Source organism: Narcine bancroftii, chromosome 2 (genome assembly GCF_036971445.1).
Source record: "Narcine bancroftii isolate sNarBan1 chromosome 2, sNarBan1.hap1, whole genome shotgun sequence".
Classification (NCBI taxonomy): domain Eukaryota; kingdom Metazoa; phylum Chordata; class Chondrichthyes; order Torpediniformes; family Narcinidae; genus Narcine; species Narcine bancroftii.
Window position 1 is genome coordinate 197557684 of NC_091470.1, and position 22546 is coordinate 197580229.

Genomic DNA, 22546 nt, shown 5'->3' on the forward strand with positions numbered 1-22546 from the left:
TCAGGGCGATTTGTCCTCTCTTGGTCCCCACCTGGCCCTCAGCGCTCACCTGTGGCTCCCCATAGCTGTTGGCATGCAACAGTGGCCACACCCCGGAACAACTTCAACAGGCCGACCAAACCAGCTGAGAGCAACCGACAGGTCCCAGACCCTCGATGAGACGGGGGAGTTGTCTGACCTTCGGAAGGTCCAATGGTCAAGGTAGCGGTCTCTGCGAGTGCCATGGAGCGCGAAGAGCACGGCCAGACTCAGAAGGTATTCTGCACCCAGTCCTGCCTCCAGCCATCCTGCCTTTTGTCCCACCACTGTGACGATGACAGAAATCGGGGGGAGAGAGAGAGGGGCTGACACTGCACGACTCTCCCCTCGCCTTAATCCGGATGAAGCGCTAGTCTCGACACCGCCGTCATCATCACCTCCCTCTCTCCTCCCTCCCTCCCTTCTCTCCTCCCTCACTTCTTGAGGGCATGCTGGGAGCTGTAGTCATGTGTAGTGCTATCAATTAGACCGAACAGATGAGATTAACAGGCTTTAATCACTATAAACTTACGTGCTGTTGGCCCAATTCCAAGGCAGTACTGAGGGTGGGGGATTGGGCCATGCCACCTTTATTAGGAATCCTGAAGGGGGGAAGGAGTTACAGCATCGGGGCAGGTCAACCAGTATTATGCCTGTAATTAGGTGTTGCACCACAGGCAGCTCAGGTCCAACGGTCGTTCCTTGTCGACCGATGCAGCGGTGCAACTTGGTGTCGACCTGGGTCTCACCAGGAACGCACTGTTTGCTTCCGTAGCTCGAGGAAGAGTGGGGGGGGGGCTGCATGCATAGAAAAGGCACCCTAAACACCACCTGCTTCGCTACACCCCCCGGCTCGGAGCATGTGCCCGCTGGTGTCGCAAACTTCGCCGATGACGATGGCTGAACCAGTGCGGACCAGAGAACCACCCGGTTGTACAATTAGATGATGATAAACTCAAGCTGGCAGAGTCCGCAAGCATCGAATCCATGCTGCTGAAGACCCAACTGCGCTGGGTGGGTCATGTCTCCAGAATGGAGGACCATCGCCTTCCCAAGATCGTGTTCTATGGCGAGCTCTCCACTGGCCACCGAGACAGAGGTGCACCAAAGAAGAGGTACAAGGACTGCTTAAAGTAATCTCTTGGTGCCTGCCACATTGACCACCGCCAATGGGCTGATCTCGCCTCCAATCGTGCCTCACAGTTTGGCGGGCAGCAACCTCCTTTGAAGAAGACCGCAGAGCCCACCTCACTGACAAAAGACAAAGGAGGAAAAATCCAAAACCCAACCCCAACCAACCAATTTTCCCTTGCAACCGCTGGAACCGTGTCTGCCTGTCCCGCATCGGACTTGTCAGTCACCAACGAGCCTGCAGCAGACGTGGACATAACCCTCCATAAATCTTCGTCTGCGAAGCCAAGCCAAAGAAGAAGAAACTAGGAATTGTTAGAGGGTCTCGGCAGGTCAGGCACCATCCGTGGGGGTGGGGGGGAGATGGTCATCAGGGTTGAGCCCTTCCCCCAAGACAAGCCCATTGGGGACAAGATCCCATTGCAATGATGTGTATGACAGCAAGCTCCTGCTCCATCTTCCCTCCCCCCGCCACCCCAGGCTCGCTGTTGCTGGGCAGATTACGCCTGGGGCGCCGCCAGGCGGTGATTGGCCAGGGCGTGATCTCGCGAGGTTCCGCCTGCAGATCTCGTTGGCGTGGAGCTGCGATATGGCCGCCGGAGTGTGAGGAGGGAGTGATCCCGGTCCCGGCCCCGGCACCGAGAGAGGCAGGTGGCGGCCTCGGAGGGTGGGGAGGGGGAAGAGACATGTCCGGTTTGGGGATGGAGGGAGCTTCCCATCAGCCTAGGGGGATCAGGGGGTGAGGGAGCTTCCCCTCAGCATGGGCAGGGTCAGGGGCTGAGGGAGCTTCAGCCTGAGGTCAGGGGGTGAGGGAGCTTCCCCCCAGAATGCAGTCAGGAGGAAGGAGCCTGCTCCCGACCTGAAGTTTGAGAGGGTGCTCAGTCCTACATTGACCAGTGGGAGAGGGAGCAGTTTTTAACCTGGGGTCAGAGAGGGGAGCCTTTCATTTCACACCCTCCAACAAATTGGGGGTCAGAACTGGAGCCTGCCCTCTCTCCTGCTGGTGTCAGCCTGCTGCTGAACTTGGGGGGGGGGGGGTGGGGGTGAGAGAGAGCAGGGCCCCACTTCCCAACCTGGAAGTGGCGATGGGTGTCAGGCAGAAAAGAGACTGTCCCCATTTTGGAGTTAAGGCGGGGGAACCTGCCTCCAATGTGAGAACAGAAAGAAAGTAGAGTCTGATTCCTGATCGGAGGATCAGAGGGAAAGTGAGGCCAAACTTCTGGAGGGTGGGGGGATCTCACAGAATAGGCTCAGTGTTGGAGTGAGGAGGATCTTTCCCTCTTATCCCAACTCCTCTCCAACACCTGGAAGCCCAACCCTCATCTAAGAAATAGAAATATTGGGAAACTGGTGCACAACGAGATCTGGCGTCCTTGTACCCCAGACCCTGAAAACAAATGTTCAGGGACGGCAAACAGTTCAGAGGGCAAATAGTATGTTGGCAAGATACAATATGGGTATTGATAGATGCCGGGTAAGGGTATTTACCGGTTGCTTGAGACTGTGTGCTGTGTGGATTGACAAACTGACCGCTTCAATTTTGTTCTCTTTTTTACACTATTTTCTACAATTTTATTGCCGGTAGCTTGAATTCCTGATATTTTGAATACAGGCCTCAATTTACGATGGCAACCCCATCGTAATTTGGAAAAAAATGTACGTCGATGAAGAATACTGCACTTACTATTTTTTATAATTAAATAAAGGTATTCCGCACTGGAACAAAAACCCATTAACGTACACAGCTGAAAGCACACTGGGCTTGAGGAACGTTTAAAACATTGAACTAAAGTTAATTGCTGGATGGTGGGAGTGCTAAATTGACAGGTTCATTGATTTCAACTTGCTCGCGTGATCGCTACAGAGGCTGCGAGCGCGGTTGAGTCACCATCACGAGAGGGTATGCCAACATCTAGCATCACGAGGATACCAAAAGGGCGGGAACAGATTGGAATTGGAAGCACGGATTCAAACCCTCGTAACTTTGAAAAATCATGTCAGACCATCGTAAGTTGGGGAGCACCTGTACAGGTGTAAAGTTGTCTTATAAGGGCTTGAGATGGAGTTAGAATATTATGCATAATTGGGGGCCTGTTGGCAAGCCCTTTGCTGGGGAAGCTTGAAATGGCAACCATTCTTTTTCTCCCACTGACGTTGCGTGATCCACTCATTTCTTTCAGCAGATTGTGTTCAGCTAAGAAAGGATGTTCTTGCAATGGAAGGAGCCCAAAAGTAGTTCAGTAGTCTGTTCACTTGGGTGGCAGGGCTATTTCGGACAGCTGGCATAGTGTATAGTTCCAGGGTAGGACACTTCAGAGTGAGATGAGCATGTGAGGTACAATTATCAGCTCTTGGGACTGTACTAGTGGATGAGGGGGAACCTCATGGAGGCATTTTGAATGCTGAAAGGCCTGGACAGAGAAGATGTGGCAAGGATGTACCCCCATGGTCAGGGAGTCTGACAAGAGGGCTCAACTTCAGGATAAAAGGGTGTCAATTTAAAACAGCGATGGCGGAAAGATTTCTTTCATCAGAGGGTCATGAGTCTGAGGAGCCTGTTGCCACAGACGGCTGTGGAAGTGAGGGTGTATTTATTTAGTCAGGGTTTCAGAGAGTGAGGCTGAGTGGGAAGGTGGATCCGCTCATGATTAGAATGGCGGAGCAGACTCGATGGGCATACGTCTGCTCCTTTATCTTTGAGGAGAAATTCCTTCATTCAGAGGGAAGTGAACTATAGAAGGGAGTGAGGAGTCCAAGTCTGAAGACATAAAAATGAGTACTGCCCTCTGTTTCTGAGTTCCTGTCTCCATACCCTCCCAGTTATATGCTGTTATAGCACCGGCAACACAGGTTCAAATCTGGTCCATTCTGTAAGGAGTTTATGTTCTCCTTGTGTCTGCATGGGTTTCCTCCAAAATGTACCAGGGCTTGTAGTAATTGGGTGGCATGGGCTCGTGGGCTGGAAGGGCCTGTTAGCATGCTGTATGGCTAAATTTTTTTTAAATAAATAATCCTGCAAATCGTATAATTTGTTGAGGAAGAAGGCGAATTTAAGTAACCTCTTTCCAGAATGTAATGTTTCTTGAACAGTTATTTTTTTAAAGTTCCTAGGAACAGTTTGGTGTTAGAGGAACCCCCGCCCACATGGGGTCTAATCAGAATCCTGGCCAGATGTAATGAAACTTCCACTTATTGTGATGTTCAACATTTCATAAGTGAGTAAAAAAAAAAATTAAGAACTGGCAAGATTATGCGTCATGGCCCCTTGAGCCTGGACTTCCATTCATTAACAGCTGGTTCGTCTCAGTTTCGCTTTCCTTGCCAATAAATTCAGGAGAGAGAGAGGTATTCTGTCAAATTCCTTGAGGGGCTATTACACTAAATGAGAATGAATACTTTGCCTCCCTTCATGTACTTTTTTCATCTCTGTTTTGGATACTAACTTATTGGTGGAATTGGCAGTGCGGTTAGCGCAATGCCGTTACAGCGCCAGTGATTGAAACTGGAGCTCGAATCCCACGTTGCCTGGGGTTTGTACGTTCTTCCCGTGTCCACATGGGTTTTCCCCAGGGGTTCTGGTTTCCTCCCACTCTTCAAACTGTACTGGGGGTTGTAGGTCAATTGGCCAGCACGGGCTCGTGGCTAAAGGGCCTGTTAACGTGCTGTATATCTAAATCAGTGATTCTCAATCTTTTTCTTTCCACTCACATACCACTTTAAGTCATCCCTATGCCAGTGGTGTTTTGTGATTAGTCTTTTCTTCTTCTTTGGCTTGGCTTCGCGGACGAAGATTTATGGAGGGGTATGTCCATGTCTGCTGCAGGCTCATTGGTGACTGACAAGTCCGATGCGGGACAGGCAGGCACGGTTGCAGCGGTTGCAAGGGAAAATTGGTTGGTTGGGGTTGGGTGTTGGGTTTTTCCTCCCTTGTCTTTTGTCAGTGAGGTGGGCTCTGCGGTCTTCTTAAAAGGAGGTTGCTGCCCACCGAACTGTGAGGCGCCAAGATGCATGGTCGGAGGCGATATCAGCCCACTGGCAGGCACCAAGAGATTTCTTTAAGCAGTCCTTGTACCTCTTCTTTGGTGCACCTCTGTCTCAGTGGCCAGTGGAGAGCTCGCCATAGAACACGATCTTGGGAAGGTGATGGTCCTCCATTCTGGAGACGTGACCCACCCAGCGCAGTTGGGTCTTCAGCAGCATGGATTCGATGCTTGCGGACTCTGTCAGCTCGAGTACTTCGATGTTGGTGATGAAGTCATTCCAATGAATGTTGAGGATGGAGCGGAGACAGCGCTGATGAAAGCGTTCTAGGAGCCGTAGGTGATGCCAGTAGAGGACCCATGATTCGGAGCCGAAGAGGAGCGTGGGTATGACAACGGCTCTGTCCACGCTGATCTTTGTGTGTTTCTTCAGGTGGTTGTTTTTCCAGACTCTTTTGTGTAGTCTTCCAAAGGCGCTATTTGCCTTGGCGAGTCTGTTGTTTCTCTCTTTGTCGATCCTTTCATCAGATGAAATGGTGCAGCTGAGGTAGGTAAACTGGTTGACTGTTTTGAATTCTGTGTGCCCGATGGAGATGTGGGGGGGGCTGGTAGTCATGGTGGGGAGCTGGCTAATGGAGGACCTCAGTGTTCTTCAGGCTGACTTCCAGGCCAAACATTTTGTCAGTTTCCACAAAGCAGGACGTCATGCGCTGGAGAGCTGGCTTTGAATGGGCAACTAAAGCGGCATCATCTGCAACGAGTAGTTCACGGACAATTAGTAAGGGATTATTAATTGTACCTCATTGACTTGTTATGTGCACGGTTTCAGAACTCCGAACGACAATTTTTGTCAAGCAAAATATTTCAGTGACAATTGGGTCTAGAGCACTCACATCCCACCAATCACAGAGCACCACTGGCATAGGGATGACTTAAAGTGATATGTGAGTGGAAAGAAAAAGGTTGAGAACCACTGGTTTAAATTTAAAATTAAAATTGTTTTTGTTGCTTTATTGATAAGATGTGAAAAGCGAGTGTTTATTAAACGTTCAATGTCTTGTCATAACACTTAAAATATGCTATATACATGATATCAAGTTTTGCCTGCTGCAAGCATTGCCCAGCGCACCTAACAATAGGAAAAAGAGACCCCTTAAAGACACTGAGTGTCCATGGATTCGCCTCCAGTCCTCCCGCAGCCATTCATACTCCTGTTTGATCCATCAGCTGCCCGAGCTCCAGATCCAAACTTTCCAACACGATCAGGAGCCCTTCTGAGCCTTCGGGAGGCCTTCTTGCCCCCAGCACCCTCTCGAATCCTGGCTCCCATGCTCATTCTCGTGAACCAGTCTCTAGCAGCCCCCTGTGTCAGTGCTTCAACCACAAGTTGCCAGCAACCCCCAGGCTGTGTGGGTCCTTGAGCCTCTGAGCCCCTCGGTGATCTGCTGCCATTGATCATCTTCAGGCCATTCCATTCACAACCACCTTCACGATCTCCTTCCCCAGTGGTGTTTTCAAATGAGTCGGGAACCAGGGTTTTATTCAATTATTTGACTTCAACTTGCCCAATTGCTGCTGCAATTCAAGGATTAATATTTATCTGGCATGTACCAGTTGAGAACCTGAAAGTGAAGCCATTTCTTGGTACTAAAACCTCAAACTATATTTCCTGGATCTGAATTCTGCTGCCCCCGCCATCCGCCCCTCACCAAAGAATTTGACAGATCCCCTCCTGCTCTTGCAAACTTTATTTTCGCTGCTGCCCCAACCATGGCTGATGTTGCAAAACAAGACACATTTCTTAAGGTGAATGTTCTTTCCTTTAAGGAAACAAGGGGATGCAAATGCACTTTTCTGAAAGGTAGTGCCGACGTAAATGGCCTGTGGCAGCTGATCATTGGCATTAAATCATTGCACCTCGCTCTCTATGCTTCCATCTTGCTGTTTGAAGAAGACGAGGGCTCCTTAAAGGCATTTGTCACATTCTTGGCATTTGTGGTTGTGGTCGGAACACGGGGTAAGTGCTTATTTTGGCCTTTACTAGAAAGGAGTTGGAATTTAAATGGGATACAGTCTCTCCCCGACTTATGACCTCTGCTACTTACCACCATCCGTACATAGGACTGAAAAAAACTGTATAAATTTTAAAATATAAAGAAAAAATATACGTAAATATGAAAATTATGCTTGGTTGTATGTCCACCGGTGCTAACGGCAGTGTGCATACGAAGGTAACTGGGTACACCATTGTACACATCACAGCATCTCCCAGTTCTCAGGATAAAAGAATGCTGTACAGGTACAATGGGCTGTCGGGAGAGCGTGGGGCAGAGGGATCAGAGTGGAGATTGATAGTGGGCTGTTGGGTGAGCGTGGGACAGTGGGATCAGTGTGGGGACTGATAGCAGGCTGTTGGGTGAACTTGGGACAGTGGGATCAGTGTGGGGACTGATAGAGGGAAAAGCGCAGAGTAGTGGGATCAGTGTGGAGACTGATTATGGGCTGTCGGGAGAGCATGGGGCAGAAGGATAGAGGGGAGAGCATGGAGCAGTGGGATCAGTGTGGAGACTGATAGCGGGCTGTCAGGTGAGCATAGGGCAGAATCAGTGTGGGGACTGACAGAGGAGAGAGCGTGGGGCAGTAGGATCAGTGTGGGGACTGATAGAGGGAAGAGCACGGAGCATTGGGATCAGTGTGGAGACTGATAGCGGGATGTCAGGTGAGTGCAGGGCAGTGGGATCAGTGTGGGGAGTGATAGTGGGGAGAGTGCAGGGCAGTGGGATCAGTGTGGGGAGTGATAGCGGGGAGAGTGCAGGGCAGTGGGATCAGTAGAGACTGATAGTGGGCTGTCGGGTGAGTGTGGGGCAGTGGGATCAGTGTGGAAAGTGATAACGGGGAGAGCACGGGGCATTGGGATCAGTGTGGAGACTGATAGGCTATTGGATGAGTGCGGGGTAATGGGATCAGTGTGGGGAGTTATAGCGGAGAGAGCGCGGGCCAGTTGGATCAGTGTGGGTAGCGGGCTGTCGGGTGAGTGTGGGGCAGCGGGATCAGTGTGGGGACTGATAGCTTCGAAACTACATGCCATGCTAACATACTTCTGATTTGCGTCCATTTCGACATACGACAGGTCAGTCAGAATGGAACTCAAATTTAAGTCAGGGAATGACTGTAGTTTTATTTGCGAAACTTGTACCATAGAAAGTGTTGGTATGCCTGCATCTGGAGTACTGTTTCGATCCTTAAAAGAAGTTAATAGCAAAGAAAGGCACTCTGGGCTGCTCCATAATGAGTCCAAATGCCTTTTGAATGCTGTACTTGTGCCTGCTTCCGGTACAGTTGGTATAGTGGTCAGCACAGTCCCTTTACAGTACCAGCAACTGGGACCGGGGTTTGAATCCAACGCTGTCTGTAAAGAGTTTGTACTTTTTCCCCAGTGTCTACATGGGTTTACTCCAGGTGTTCCTGTTTCCTCCCACCCTTCAAAACAGGGTAATTGTTACCGTGCTGTACATCTAAACTTAACTAAAAATTTTAAATTCCATAGGTTCGTCTGACGGTTTATTCCTGAGAGTGGTGTACCTCTGCAATTCCTCACTCCAGAGAGTTTGTCGAAACTTGCTCGTTGGAAATACTTAAAGTGGAGGTAAATAAAAGATTGGGTACTGAGGGCTGTGGGGACATAGTTGAGGTCTGGGGGGTTGGGGGGTGGGGGATGAGCCAAGATCAGGTTGAATAACAATGCAAATTTAAGGTCTCTAATGGCTTACTTCTGTTCCTGTCCAGGTGCCAGGCCAGTTTACTATTCCACCTCCAATCTCTTCACAGCCCCCTCGTATTTGATCAAGCAGATTTATTGTCAGAATGCCTACATGACATCACATATCACCCTGAGATTATTTTCCATAAAATGGCGCAGCACAGAAGCAGATCAAATCAATCATTTGGGTTCCCTGCAAATGTTGCACCTCCAGATATTTCAAAATTTGGATCTTGTTACGGAGTCCAGAGGTCCCCAAAAACTAGCAGCAATAGAGATGTGCCACCACAACACAGAGGGTTCTTGTTGGTCTTTAGAGAGGTTCCTTTTCCAGGACATCTGCACCTGATTCCTTCTAAATCGGTTTTGCTGACAAAATTGAAGTGCCAGTTGATGAAGTAGACAAAGACGATGTGGTCAAACAATAATCATAGCTTTTATTAGCAGAAACTCATGATACAATAATGAAAGACAATAGGTGCATATATAGTTATATCCAAGGGGAGTGTCCTTAACAGTAGAGATAATGCACAGCCAATGTTAGTTCAGCAAGGCTCACCAGAGGGGAGACAGGCAGCTTGGCAGACATTCACCACAGAAACTTGCCCCTTTCAGGGTTCTTCAGATGATCCTCTTTCTTTCAGGTCACCCTTCAGACAGCAAGTCTTCTCCTTTGACCAGGCAGTCTTCCAAAGTTTGCCAGCTTGTCCTTCTGTAACTGGTTACTATATCCTTTCTCTCTGTTTCACACCCTCCCTCTCTGAGAGCAAAATGGTTCTCCCTGTCTGCAAAAATCACATGCTCTCCCAGGCAACCTGTATTCTGCAACTTTGTTGCTCTTGTGCAAAAAGCACTCTACAAAAGTTCTGCAAATATTCTGTGTTCCAAAATGTCCGTGTGCAACCCATTCTAACCATCCTTCCCAAAACACCTCTAAATACTCTGTCACAATCCAGAGAGTGAGATTTAGCTCATTCTGTCTGGACTTGCAGGAGGTGGTTATTTAGCTACTTCTACCTGCCAGTTTTAGCTACTTCTACCTGCCAGTTACAGCTGCTTCCATGCTTTTTTTTAATCTACATTTTAAACGAGAAAGGTTTCTGCTTCCATGTCCCTTCAAGTCATGAGTTCCAGACTCGAACTTCCTCTGTCAGTAAACTATTTTCTTCATTGCCCCTCCCACCCTTTCATACCTTTAATCTCGTCCCTATTTTCAGTAAAACTCTTTAGTGGTGCCTCATTCACTGTATAGAGGTTCCTTTTATTGTCATAATAATATATTAAATATGTAACATACATCAGTTATAGAGACCTGTGCCTTCAATTTTCTTCCTCATTGCTAATTGTGTTAATTTTTTGGGAAATCTGAGCAAGACATGTGTGTTGCTTATCCCAAAAGTAGGTGCGGCCAAGCCACCATTTTAAACTGGTGCTGTTCTCCTGTCGAGCGTACTCCTGCAGCGCTTTTGTGGAGGGAGCTCCCAGCGGCAGATTCCTTCACAGTGGCTCCAAGTCAATAATGCATGTTGTTCATCGGCAATCATCAAAAATCGTAGCAATTTGCAGGCAGTGCAGAAAAGATTCTATGCGGCATGGTTAGCGCAACGCTCTTACAGCAGCAGCCACCCGTGTTCGAATCCGGCCGTGTCTGCAAGGAGTTTGTACAATCCCCCTGTAGGGTTGGTAGGTTGTTTGGCGTATTTGGGGGTCATAGTCTCGTGGGCCAAAAGGGCCTGTTACTGTGTGGTTTGTCTAAAATCTAAATGGACCCTTCAGCTTACTGAGTCAGTGTAGACAACTGAAAAAAGGCGAATCCCACTTTATTTAATTTAAACATACAGCACGGTAACAGGCCCTTCTGGCCCATGAGCTCATGTCACCCGAATACCCCAATTAACCTGCAAAACCCATAAAACCCATATGCTCTGAAGGGTAAGAGGAATCCAGAACACCCGAAAGAAACATGCACACTCCTTACAGACAGCGCCAGATTCGAACCCGGGCTAACCACCCTAATCCCCACCTCTCCAACCGATTCCTATTAATTATCTCTTCCCCCCCCCCCCCCCCCAACATTCTACCACTCAGCTACATCCCAGCGACAATCTGCAACAGTGAATTAACCACAGTTTTGGCGTGTGGGAGGAAACCAGACCACCCTATGTGGCTGCAGAGAAAATCCCACAGTGGCACACAGTCAGGATCAAGCTTGGGTGCCCATAGCTTTCAGGCATTTAGCCTCGGAGGGGAAACCTGGATATCTGAGGTGGGGTTTTTTGCACATGATATTGGGAAGGGAATGGGGACCTGGAACTTTGTCTGTCTAACCCTAATGCTGGTCGTAAATTCTGGGATCGCAAGCATACACTGACTGAATGTGTTCTCTCATTGCCAGCTGTCAGCTGTTTCAGACCAGTGCCATCACGATTAGACCTTCATCGCCTGTTGGGATGAATACGGTGCCCTGCCACAAAGTCTCCACTGTTTACCAGCACACAGCTTCCAGAAAGCGATCCAAAAATTTTAAAAAGCGCTACCCTTGTAACACCAAAGGTATCTGACTGCAGCAGGACCATGGCCACTGAATCACCCGGGGACTCTGACCTCGAGGCTGCCCGCCACGATGGGGATGGCTCTGACCAGGTGGAGCAGCTGCCTGCAGCCCACGGCCTGACCTGCGAGGGCGAGCCACTGGCCAAGGTGGCCAGGCTAGGAAGTGGCGCGGAGTCGCTGTCTCTGGCCCAGGAGGACAATCCCGCTCCGGCCTCCGAGCTGGAAGCAGGCGAGGCACCGGCACCCTCTGACCCTGCCGGCCCACCGACCTCTGACCCAGGCAACCCACTGGGTGACGGAGGCACGCAGATGTCTGTGACGGAGGAAGGAGCGGACAGGGCCCAGGATCCCCAGGGTCTTCCTGACTACCCGCAGCCCCAGTGGACAGATGGGGATGGCAGGTGTAAAACCGAGATGACCCCAGCGAGTGATGAGGGACAGTGCATGGAAAGCAGCACTGCTTACTAGTAAGTATCCCACTGAGAAATCACACCGCATAATGTCTGGGCCTGGTTGAAGCAGTTGAATTTGTTTAACTGGGACAAAATATCTTGCACACTGAGAAGGGTTCTATGAACTGTCACTAACAATAGCATGGATCTGCCAGTGGCCACCCCTTTCTGTTCCCTGGCCCATTCTTCTGTTGACGTGTCTGACCATGGTGTCGTGCACTGCCAAACTGAGGCCAACTGGATGCCCGGCTTCCAGTAACCGTCCCCCCTTCTTCTTCCCCCATTGCCTTTTCTCTCAGCTTACACTTGCGCGTGCTCTCTCCCTCTCTCTCCCCTCTTTTATTTCTGTCTCCTTTCACAGAGCCAAAATCAGTTCTCACCTCTCCTCTTATCATGTCCAATTAACATTCTTTTGTTGACCTGGACTCCCCGCTCAGCCAGCTTGTCTTTATCCTGACGCCTCCCTGTTCTTTGCCAATTCCTTGAAGAAGGGCTCAGGCCTGAAACATTAATGATCTATCTTTACCTCCTATGAATGCTGCTGGACTGGCTGAGTTTATCCAGCATTTCAATGTGTTTTTACTGCAACCACAGCATCTGGAGACTTTCCTGTTTCACTCCTATCCCTGACATTCATACTGCCGTGAAAAGAGCACACTGGGGGGAAAAAAAATCAATCAGAATCAGAATTTGTTGTTTAGATAAGTCATGAAATTCGTTGTGTGGTGGCAGCATCACAATGGAAGCATTTACATAGACCACTTTACCATTAGTTCCATCCAACAGCAATATGAGAGCACTGTTAAAGAAGAAAATCTGCAGGCCCTGTGATGGTAGTTTCATATACAGAAGGACGGGAAAAACTCAGCAGGTCATGCAGCATTCCTTATGGAAAAGAAGGCCTGAGCCCTTCCTCAAGGTACAAGCAAAAAGCACCCGGGCACCTGGATAAAATGGTGGTGGGAGGGGCATCATTTAAACTCAGGTGACCTGCTGAGTTTCCCCAGCAGCATGAGAATGCCGTTGTGGGGTTCATTCAGGAGCCTGATGGCTGCGGGGAAGAAAGTGCCTTGAAGTTCATTGGCAGACAATTTCTCTTAGGTCTTCTCTTTGATGGGGAAAAGGAGAAGGGAGTGTGCCCAGGGTGGGATGGTTCCGTTGGTATGTTGGCTGCCTTTCCCAGGCAGCGGGAGATGTGGGTGGGGTCTGTGGAGGGGGGGGGGGGGGGGGAGAGTTGGTGTGATGTTCTAAGCTTCAGTCACCCCATTTTGAAGCCTGCCCCTGGGATTGAGCAGAGCAGCTCCCATCCCACTCCGTGATGCACCCAGCTGCGATACTTTCCATGGGGCATCTATAGAAGTGTTGCGAGCTCACACCTCCAGCAGCTTGGGTTTGATCCCAACATCCTGCGCTGTCTGTGTGGAGTTTGCACATTCTCCCACCACCAGTACTCCAGTGTTAATTTGTCTTTGATAATTGTCCTCTGCAACATTTGTGTAATATAAAAATGCAAGTTGTTCAAGTTTATTATCATGTAATTGTACATCTGGACAAAACATTATTCTTCAGTCCTTGGTGTAAAAACATGGAAACACATATATAGACATAGCACACATATTTACAAGCGATCTACATGCACATATATAAAAATATTGTTAAATAATAGATTCTCAGAGGAATTGTATGAGCAGTTCATCAGTCATTCAGCAATCTCACTGTCCGTGGGAAGTAGCTGTTCCTCAGCCTGGTGGTTCTGGCTCTGATACTTCTGTATCCCGACGGGAGCAGCTGCAAGATGCTGTGTGCAGGGTGGTAGGGGTCCTGAACGATTTTGTGAGCATCGATCCCAGTAGAGCACATCGACGGGAGGAAGGGAGAGAGACCCCAGTGATCCTCTCTGCAGCTCTTATGGTCCTGTGGATTGACCTCCAATCCAATGTTCTACAGCAACCGCATCACACTATGATGTAGCCAGCGAAATGCTAGGTTGACAGGATGGTGACCACCTCAGACTTCCCAGGAGGTGCGGTCGCTGTTGCTCCTTCCTGACAAGTGAGGAGATGTGTGTCCAGGATAGGTCACTACTTAAATGGGCTCCAAGGAACTTGTTCTTTCTGCTCTCTCCATTGCAGTGTTATTCATATGTCGTGGAGGGTGGTCGTCCCTGATCCTCCTGAAGTCCACAATCATCTCCTTTGCCTTATCCACATTGAGACTCAGGTTGTTATTCTTGTTGTTGAAGCGCTGCAGAAATTCAGCTGTACGGTGTCCTAAAATATGAGCATTATGCAGACAAGAATAATGTTAAGTACAGTAAAACTCTTGGTATCTGGCACCTATGGGGATTGGTAGATGCCAAATAAGTGTATTTTCCGGTTGCTTGAGATTGCAAGTTGCATGATTGGTGAACTCGCGACGAGGCGCACCAATTTTAAATGTCCATATTCTTTACATATTTATTTTCCTTTATTTTTGCCAGTTGCTTGAATTTCCAGAAAACAGGGATTTTACTGTCCTTTTGTAGTCCATTCCATGTGAGCGCTGGGTAGATTTTCCCCCCCCACCCAACCCGACTGCAGTTTATTCATCACCTCTTGTGTGGTCTGTGTGCAGTTTGTGGTCTTCCCCACCCGTGACACCAAGCCACCCCGCCCCCATGGGCTTTACTCTAATGGCTCCAATTTCTTGTCCATCCTAACAAAAAGAGTATTTGGAAGTAAAATACAAAGGCCTGCAGACGCTGGGGTTGAAGTAAAAGCACAATGCTGGAGAAACTCTGCAGTTGGCCTTTATATAAGCAAAGATAAAAATTCATAACTGACGTTTCAGGCCTGAGCCCTTCATCAAGGAGCGTTGGAATTGTTTCATGGTCCTGTGCACCAAAATACAGCAATTTACTTCATTTTTGCTCGCGATCTCGGCAAGCCGCTTCACACAGTGGGTAATGCAATGATAACAAATCAATAGACAGGGTCATATTTAGCATTACATTGGTCAAATAGTGCAGGGCGCATATGAAAATTCAGAGACGTGGCACTGGGTATCGAGACAAGTAGAAAAGACTGAGCGAGGGCTTTATCTTTTTACCAATGAGAACTCCATTCAAGATGTCCCAAAGAATCTGGAGGGTCATGTTTTCAAGCACGTGTATCTTCTGTCAGTGGGAGGGTAGAGGTGAGATGCGTCATTTAATATGTTAGTTTATGTGTGTGGAGGGGAGGTTTACATACTACAAGACCAGTATAAATGATTCAGCACGGACAGAGTGGGCCGAGTGGAAGTTGTCAGTCCTCCAGCCTGGACAGGCGGCTGTGGAGGGCAGGTTGTTCAGAGTATTTAAGGAAGAGATTGACAGGAAACTCATTAGTCAGGGCATCAAAGCTTATGGGGGGAAGCCCAGGCAGTGGGGCTGAGTGGGAGAATGGATCAGCTCATGATAGAATTGTGGGGAAGACTTGATGGGCTGAATCAGGCTGGAGTCTGATCTCTGGGGTGAAAGTTCACTCGGTTCCCCACCCCCTTGGCTCTGACAGGCCCCTCCAGGGAAAGGAAGAAAACACACACGTGTTTTGAGTGAATAATTGTACATTGTACCCAAGGTCACTCCAGTTGAAACATGCAGACTTCATCATCTGACTTTTGGCTGCCCCATGTTGTCATTGTTCTAAACTCTCCAGTTGGTCCATAAGATATATACTGGTGCAAAAGTCTAATTTTGTCAACCATTTTTTAATATTAAGTTTATGGGGTCAACCAGTGAATACATACTATTTTTGAGGGGCTGAAATTCACACTAGAATCCAGAATACCGATTCAGTAGCTGAAATCCAAATAATCTCTAAACGAATAAAGAACAAAAACACACTGATTTAAACTAATAATACATCCGCGCATCAAAACGCACATCTTACCCTGGGGGAGGTTGGCACCACTGGAAATATCTGCGGCATCAGAGGCGTCAGGAGTTCCGATGGGCAGGTGGCCAGGGTCAAGGTGTCAATAGGTGCCAGGGCCGACATGGCCATCTACGTTCGAGGCATCAGGAGCTCCGATTGCCAGGGTGGTGGTGCCAAAGCGAGAGTCTGCGTTCGAGGCGTTGGGATCTCCGATGGGCAAATGGCTGGGGCCAAGGCTCAAGTCCGCATCCGAGGCGTCAGGAGTTCCAATGGGTGGAGGGCCGAAGCGAAAGTCCGCGTTAGACGTGTCGAGATCTCCGGCCTACAAGTGGCATGGGCCGAGGATCGACTTTTATGCGAAATGTATCGAAAATACCAGATTTTTTGGCCAAAGAATAGGGTGTCGACTTTTACATGAGTATGTACGGTAGGAGCAGAAGTTGGCCATTCAACCCATCAAGTTGCTCTCATCTTATCTCAAGCTTATCCATTCTCCCACTCAGCCCCACTGCCTGGCATTTTCCTCATAACTTGATATTCTGACTATTGAGATACCTTAAATACACCCAACAACATGAATATTCTGACTATTGAGATACCTTAAATACACTCAACAACATGACCTCCATGGCTGCCTGTCCTTGAAACTCAGCTTCTAAATTGACAGATTGTTGATTTAATACTAACATGGAAACAAAGCACAGAAAGAGTCAAAATGGCCCATCATTTATGTCTAAAATAGCTCCTTCAAACCTTGGCTGTCAGAGGTGCAGCTGCAACTTCTTACCATCTCTCCATTCAACCCTTGGCTCATCCCAGGGGTCACTCTGCTAAATATCCTTTGCAGCCTCTCCTCAACCTTGGCATCCTTCCTGAAGTCCTCAGAGTTGGACATGGTGCTCCGGCTTGAGACCTAACAAATCATTTTCCACTCCCTTTCTTGTGATTAAGCTGGGGAATAAATAAAAACACGAATGCCAAAAAAAAATCAGATGTGGTCAAACTGCCAAATCATATCTGGTTTTTATTTTCAATTTAACTAGAGCCATGGGGCTGAAGGAAAGTTTAAAACCTTGATTTGTTGGAAAACATTCGAGCTTGAAGAGGCAAAGTTGGCAATTTTACATTTATTAGTTTGCACAAAAGTTCTGGAGAAACTCTGCAAGTCACGCAGTGTTCTTTATGGAGAAAAGATAATCAAATTTCTGGCCTGAGCCCTTCATCAAGGTATGCGTAAAATTCAGGCATTAAAATGGTGGTGGGGAGGAGCACAGGCCCACGGGATCAATGGATGTGGGTAGGAAATAAAAGCCGAGAGGTGATGGGAGGAGGGGGTTTCCTTCAGAGTGGAGAGGGAGGGAGGTAAGGAGATGGAGGGATGGGGAAGAGAGGGAGATATGAAACTAGAGAAATTGACGTTAATGCCATCCAATTGGAGAGTGACCAGGCGGAAACTTAAGTGTCGCTCCTCTAATTTACGGGAGACTGTGGTTCGGCAGTGTATGAGAGCCACGGGATTGAAATGGGTGTGGGAACTGAAAACACGATGCTGGAGAAACACAGCACATCAAACAGAGTATTTTATGCAGCAAAGATAAAGAGACATCACCAACGTTTTGGGCTTGAGCCCTTCATCAAGGTTGGCAAGCGCCCAGACAAAATGGTGGAGAAGAAAGTGATAGGGGAGGAGCACGGTCCCACAGGCAGGAGGTAGTAGGTGGAGAAGGGAGGGAGGGCACAGCAGTGAGCGGGGGGAGGGGGCTCTGTGAATGGAGAGGGAAGGTGTTAGAGAGCTGGAGGAAAGAAGATGAGGGGAAAGGAGGGAGAATGGAGAGTAGACGAGCAGAAACCGGAGAAGTCAACGTTAAAGGAGTGGCCAGACGGAAACTCAAGTTCTACCAGTTTATGGGTGGTCTTGGTGGGATAGGACAAGGACGTGGACAGACCTGGGTATGGGAGTAGCATACACAATTGAAATAGTGGGAAATCAAACAAAAATTGAACATGTGCAAAATGCTCACTCAGGCAGAGTCTGGAGACGAAACCAGAGGTCATCGATCTGATGCATTAACTCTGTTTTTCCTCTCCATAGGTGCTGCCTGACCTGTTTTTCCCCTACCCCCTCCCCCCGAGCATTTTCTGCAGTCTACATGCGCTTAGTCACTGGAGGGGCTGGGGAGGGGGGTGGGGTGGGTGGAGTGCAGAACCCATGACCTTGGGTGAGTCTGCTGCCCATTTTCCTCGCGTCAATCTCCTGTGGGAGAAATGGGTTAAAACTGCTGCATGATGGGATATTTGACCATTTAAAGGTCAGCTGAATTTAAAATTGCTGATGCTCGTTAAGAGCTGCATTCGGTGGGGGGGGGGGGGGGGTAGGGGGGGGGGCAAGACTCTCTAGGAGTCAGGGGAAGAGGTTTCTGAAGTAACTCCTGGGTTCTGATCATCCAGAACGGAGAGAATTATTAAACTGCTCAAAGACGAATTGATACATCTTGTGGAAGATGTATCCAACACTGATAGAGGCACACAAGAAAGAATTGCACCCATTTACCATCCTCCGCTCTGTGTTCTCCCCTCCCTCCCACCCCCAATGATCACTCTTCCCTTCATGTGGAAACTTTCCTCTTCCATGGCCCTATCCCCTCTTCTCATCTCCCAATATTCCGGATTCTGAGAGAGAAGCAGGAGTGCTGGAAGAACTCAGCCAGATCTGTAGAAAATACAAACTAGTCAGCGTTTTGGGTCACAGACAAGTTTATCGTCATCCAATTGCACAGCCTGACGAAACAATGTTCTTGGTGGTCCTCGGTGCAAAACATGCAGGCATATAACACACAGACAAGCAATGCACACGCAGGACAAATGCATGGAAATAAAAATTATTAAAATTTAGACATGCAGCATGGTTACAGGCCCTTTTGACCCATGAGCCCGTGCCACCCAATTAACCTACAACCCCCTCCCCCCCCCAGAACATTTTGAACGGTGGGAGGGGAGGAAACCCCATGCAGACATGGGGGAGAACGTACAAACAGACAGCGTGGGATTGGAACCCCGGTCCCGATCGCTGGCGCTGTGACAGCGTTGCGCTAACTGCACCTGCTCTTTGACGTGATGTTTAGTACATTTAGAGGTATGATGAAGATTAACCTCCAAAGGTCTGGGGTCTAAATGGTCTGGCACTTCCAAAATCCCAACCCATGCTGTCTTGGTGGTATTTTCCAGTACTAACAGCTAAATTGCCTCTCTCTTGAGTCTAGAAATAAACCTTTTAAATCTCTCTGGGACCTTCCCCCTTGCTTTCCTAATTGCATTCACCCGTCCAAGATCTCTGCACTCCAATCCTGCTTGCTTAATCATCCCCGGGTTGACCCACCTCGTGTTCGATTAATTGCTTCCTCGACGCCAGTGATCTCTCCCAAAACCTCTGCCACATTCTCTATCTTCAAGTGTGCTCCTTAAAACCTAAATCACCTTGTGAGGTTCTGAATCGAATTTTGTGTAACATAAAATGCCTCAGAATGTGTAGAGTTGTTGTTTAAATGCAAGTTATTGGTGCTGCGGTAAACACAATCTACAGAATATTGCCACGCAGATTGATGGGGTGGTAAAGAAGATGTATGCCGGGAGTTCTGGCCTTCATAAGTCAAGGGATTGAGTACAAGAACCATGCGTAATGCTCGTTTAAGTTCAAGTTTATTGTCATCTGACTACTCAAGTACAACCCGACAAAACAGTGTTCTCCGGTCCTCGGTGCAAAACACACAGAAACACAACCAGACAGAAAACACAGAGACAAGTATTCATATACACAAATAAATATTGTGTCTTGGATGTTTAAAGTGGGCAGTTCCTTTGTTCCTTCAGCATTTTCACTGCCCGTGGGAAGTGCTTCTCACCCCAGTGGTGCTGGCTCTGATCCTCCTGTATCTCCTCCCCGACGGCGAAAAATGCTACTTTCGAGATGGAAGGGGTCCTCAATGATTTTGCGCACCCCTCTTCAGAGACTGGTCCAGGGAGATCATATCGATGGAAGGAGGGAGATACCCCCTCCCCAATTAACCTCTCTGCCACTCTTATGGTCCTGTGTATTGACCTCCAATCCAATTCTCTGTAGCTGTAAATTCTCGCGTCTGTGACGACAATAATTCTCAGCGGTGTTCTCTTCAGGCACTGTTCCTAATCTGGAAGGGCAGAGAGTTGTAGTACTGGGTAGTTTGTGAAATAGCTATCCTTCATATAGATGCCTTTCTTCTTCTCTTTCTCTCGTAATCTAAGGGGCTAATTCTGAATCTTTGCCTGATGGCAGGCAGAAGTTAAAGTATGTTACATTTTTGATGTATTAGGAACCTTGTGGCCACAGAGCTGGGAGTAACAGTGGGGAGTACTTGAATGTGTGCTGCATTGTTTTGACAAGTTTGCAAATGACACAACAGTCATTGTCCTTGTTAGCAACAGTGATGAATCATGTTGCAGAGAAAAAGTGGTAATCCTGTGATTTGGTGCAAAATTAACAACTGAGTCTCAAAGTGGACAAGACAAAGGAGATGATCGTGGTCTTCAGAAGGACCAGGAACACTGCATATCAATAACTGGAGTGGAGAGCACCAAGTTCCTTGGAGTCCACTGAACTAGTGACCTATCATGGACACTCAACATCTCTTTTGTCAGGAAGGGACACAGCGACTGTACTTCCTGAGAAGACTGAAGCAGGCAAGACTACAGGCCACCGTCACGTCAACCTTCTATAGGAGCTCTATCAAAAGCGTCCTGGCTGGCTGCATCACAGTGTAGTTTGGTTGCTGGAGAGAAATCCACGGAGGTCAATACACAGGAGTATAAGAGCAGCAGAGAGGATCACTGTGGTCTCCCCTGCCCCCCACCAACATGATCTACCGGGATCATTGTCTGAAGAGGGCGCGCAAAATGGTAGAAAACCCCCTTCCACCCCTGCGCGCAGCATCTTTCAGCTGCTACCGTCAGGGAAGAGATCCAGGGGGATCAGAGCCAGCACCACAGGCTGAGGAGCAGCTTCTTCCCACTGGCAGTGAGAACGCTGATCGACCAAAAGAACTGCTTACACTAACCATCATACTCACAAAACAATATTTATTATTTGTGTATGTGAATACTTGTCCTGCATGTGTATTTCTGTCTGTCTGCCTTTGTGTTATGTCTGGTTGGGTGTCTGCGTGTTTTTGCACTAAGGGCCGCAGAGTGCTTTTTCATCAGGATGTCCTTGTGCGATCAGATGATAATAAACTTGATTGTCCTCTAAGCATCTTGCCACCCAGGGTGTGACTGAGTCTGTTGTTTCTGCTGTGTTCAGCCAGGTTGAGTACGATTTCAGCCAAGAGCCCCAGTTCCTCGTAGGTTCCTGGGAGGAGTACACTGGCATGGCAGAAAACTTCCTCAAAGGATGCAAGTGGTAAGTGGCAGGGTGAACTGAAATGGGTGCGGAGAGCTGGATTGAGCGTTGTTGGGATTCCCTGGCCTGCTCATTTTTGCTCCTTAATTATCCACTGAGAAGTCCGTGACACTTTCAGATAGAACTTCCCAAATTGCCAGTCTAAACCAGCCATTCTCAACAGAGGCCAATCCCGGTCACTTAAATCATTCAAAGTAGATTCGACAGAAGATGAGCGCTCACCTTGTTTTTTAACAGAGCAAACGTGCTCAAGCTTATCTTCCAGTTTCATGAGCTTAGCATTTCGAGCAGCGTTTCCCAACCTTTTTATCCTTGTGGAACCCTTGAAATAATTTTCATGTCTCAGGAAACCCTTGCATAAAAATTATTATATCCAATTATTAATATCTATCTCTTTTATATTTTTATTGTAGTTCACGTGGTAAACATTTTTTTTCTGATAACTTGTTTCAGGAAAAAATGACCCTTTTTTGTCAAATTTATTGGCAATGCAAAAAAAAATCAGACTGCTCATTTATGAGACATTTGAAATAATATAAGAGGTTGAAGCCTTTATTATAATAACCAAGGATTTTCCAACAATATGCCATCCGTGTATAGTAAAATTACGAATATAAAATTAAACAAAAATTACTCAAAAATGCATTGGCCTATTTATCACTGTTTCTCATGGAACCCCTAGTGACCTCTTGCATAACCCTAGTGTTTCGGGGAACCCCGGTTGAGAAACACTGATTTAAAGGCTTGAATTCTTCAGCGATCATCTCTTTGGCCTGGGCAAGTGCTTCAGAGAAGTTTTCGAAAGGCGGGCTAGCTGGTGTTCCTTGCTTCTTTCCGTTTTTTTTCCAGTCTTGGTGCTCCTCGTATCCGTTTTAATGTAAGTAAAACAAAATCTAAGTATGAAATCCGACACACTCCGAAAATATGAAGGAAAAGCAGGAGCAAGTGACTGAAGCAACTACTTCATTGTCACAACCAACCGGAAAGTTCCTCCATTCTTAACAGGGGCCACAGCACATTTAAGAAAAAGCATTGTTTTTTCTTTACCTCGCGTAACATAAATATTGGGGCAGCCCGTTTGACACAACACTGTTACAGCGCCAGCGATTGGGACCAGGGCTCGAATCTGGCACTGTCTGTAAGGAGTATATACGCTCTCCCGCTGTCTGCGTGGATTTCCTCCCACCATTCGAATCGTAACGGGGGTTGTAGGTCAATTGGGTCTAAATTGGGCGGCATGGGCTCGTGGGCCAGAAGGGCCTGTAACTGCGCTGTATGTCTACACTTAAATTTAAACATTTCATCATGTCGTCGATACAAGAGGAGTA

At 47.9% G+C, this 22546-nt stretch overlaps 1 protein-coding gene across 2 annotated transcripts in view; it reads left to right on the plus strand.

Moving 5' to 3' along the window:
* Positions 1-1710: 1710 nt before the first annotated feature.
* Positions 1711-22546, plus strand: part of wrap53 (WD repeat containing, antisense to TP53) — a 35233-nt gene continuing 14397 nt past the window's right edge. For both annotated transcript variants that reach the window (XM_069919968.1, XM_069919969.1), the window contains exons 1-5: positions 1711-1796; positions 6957-7146; positions 8677-8775; positions 11285-11909; positions 21120-21218. In XM_069919968.1, coding sequence (XP_069776069.1) covers positions 11464-11909; positions 21120-21218 — 545 coding nt within the window. In that variant the 5' untranslated portion in view covers positions 1711-1796; positions 6957-7146; positions 8677-8775; positions 11285-11463. The remainder of the gene's footprint in view (positions 1797-6956; positions 7147-8676; positions 8776-11284; positions 11910-21119; positions 21219-22546) is intronic.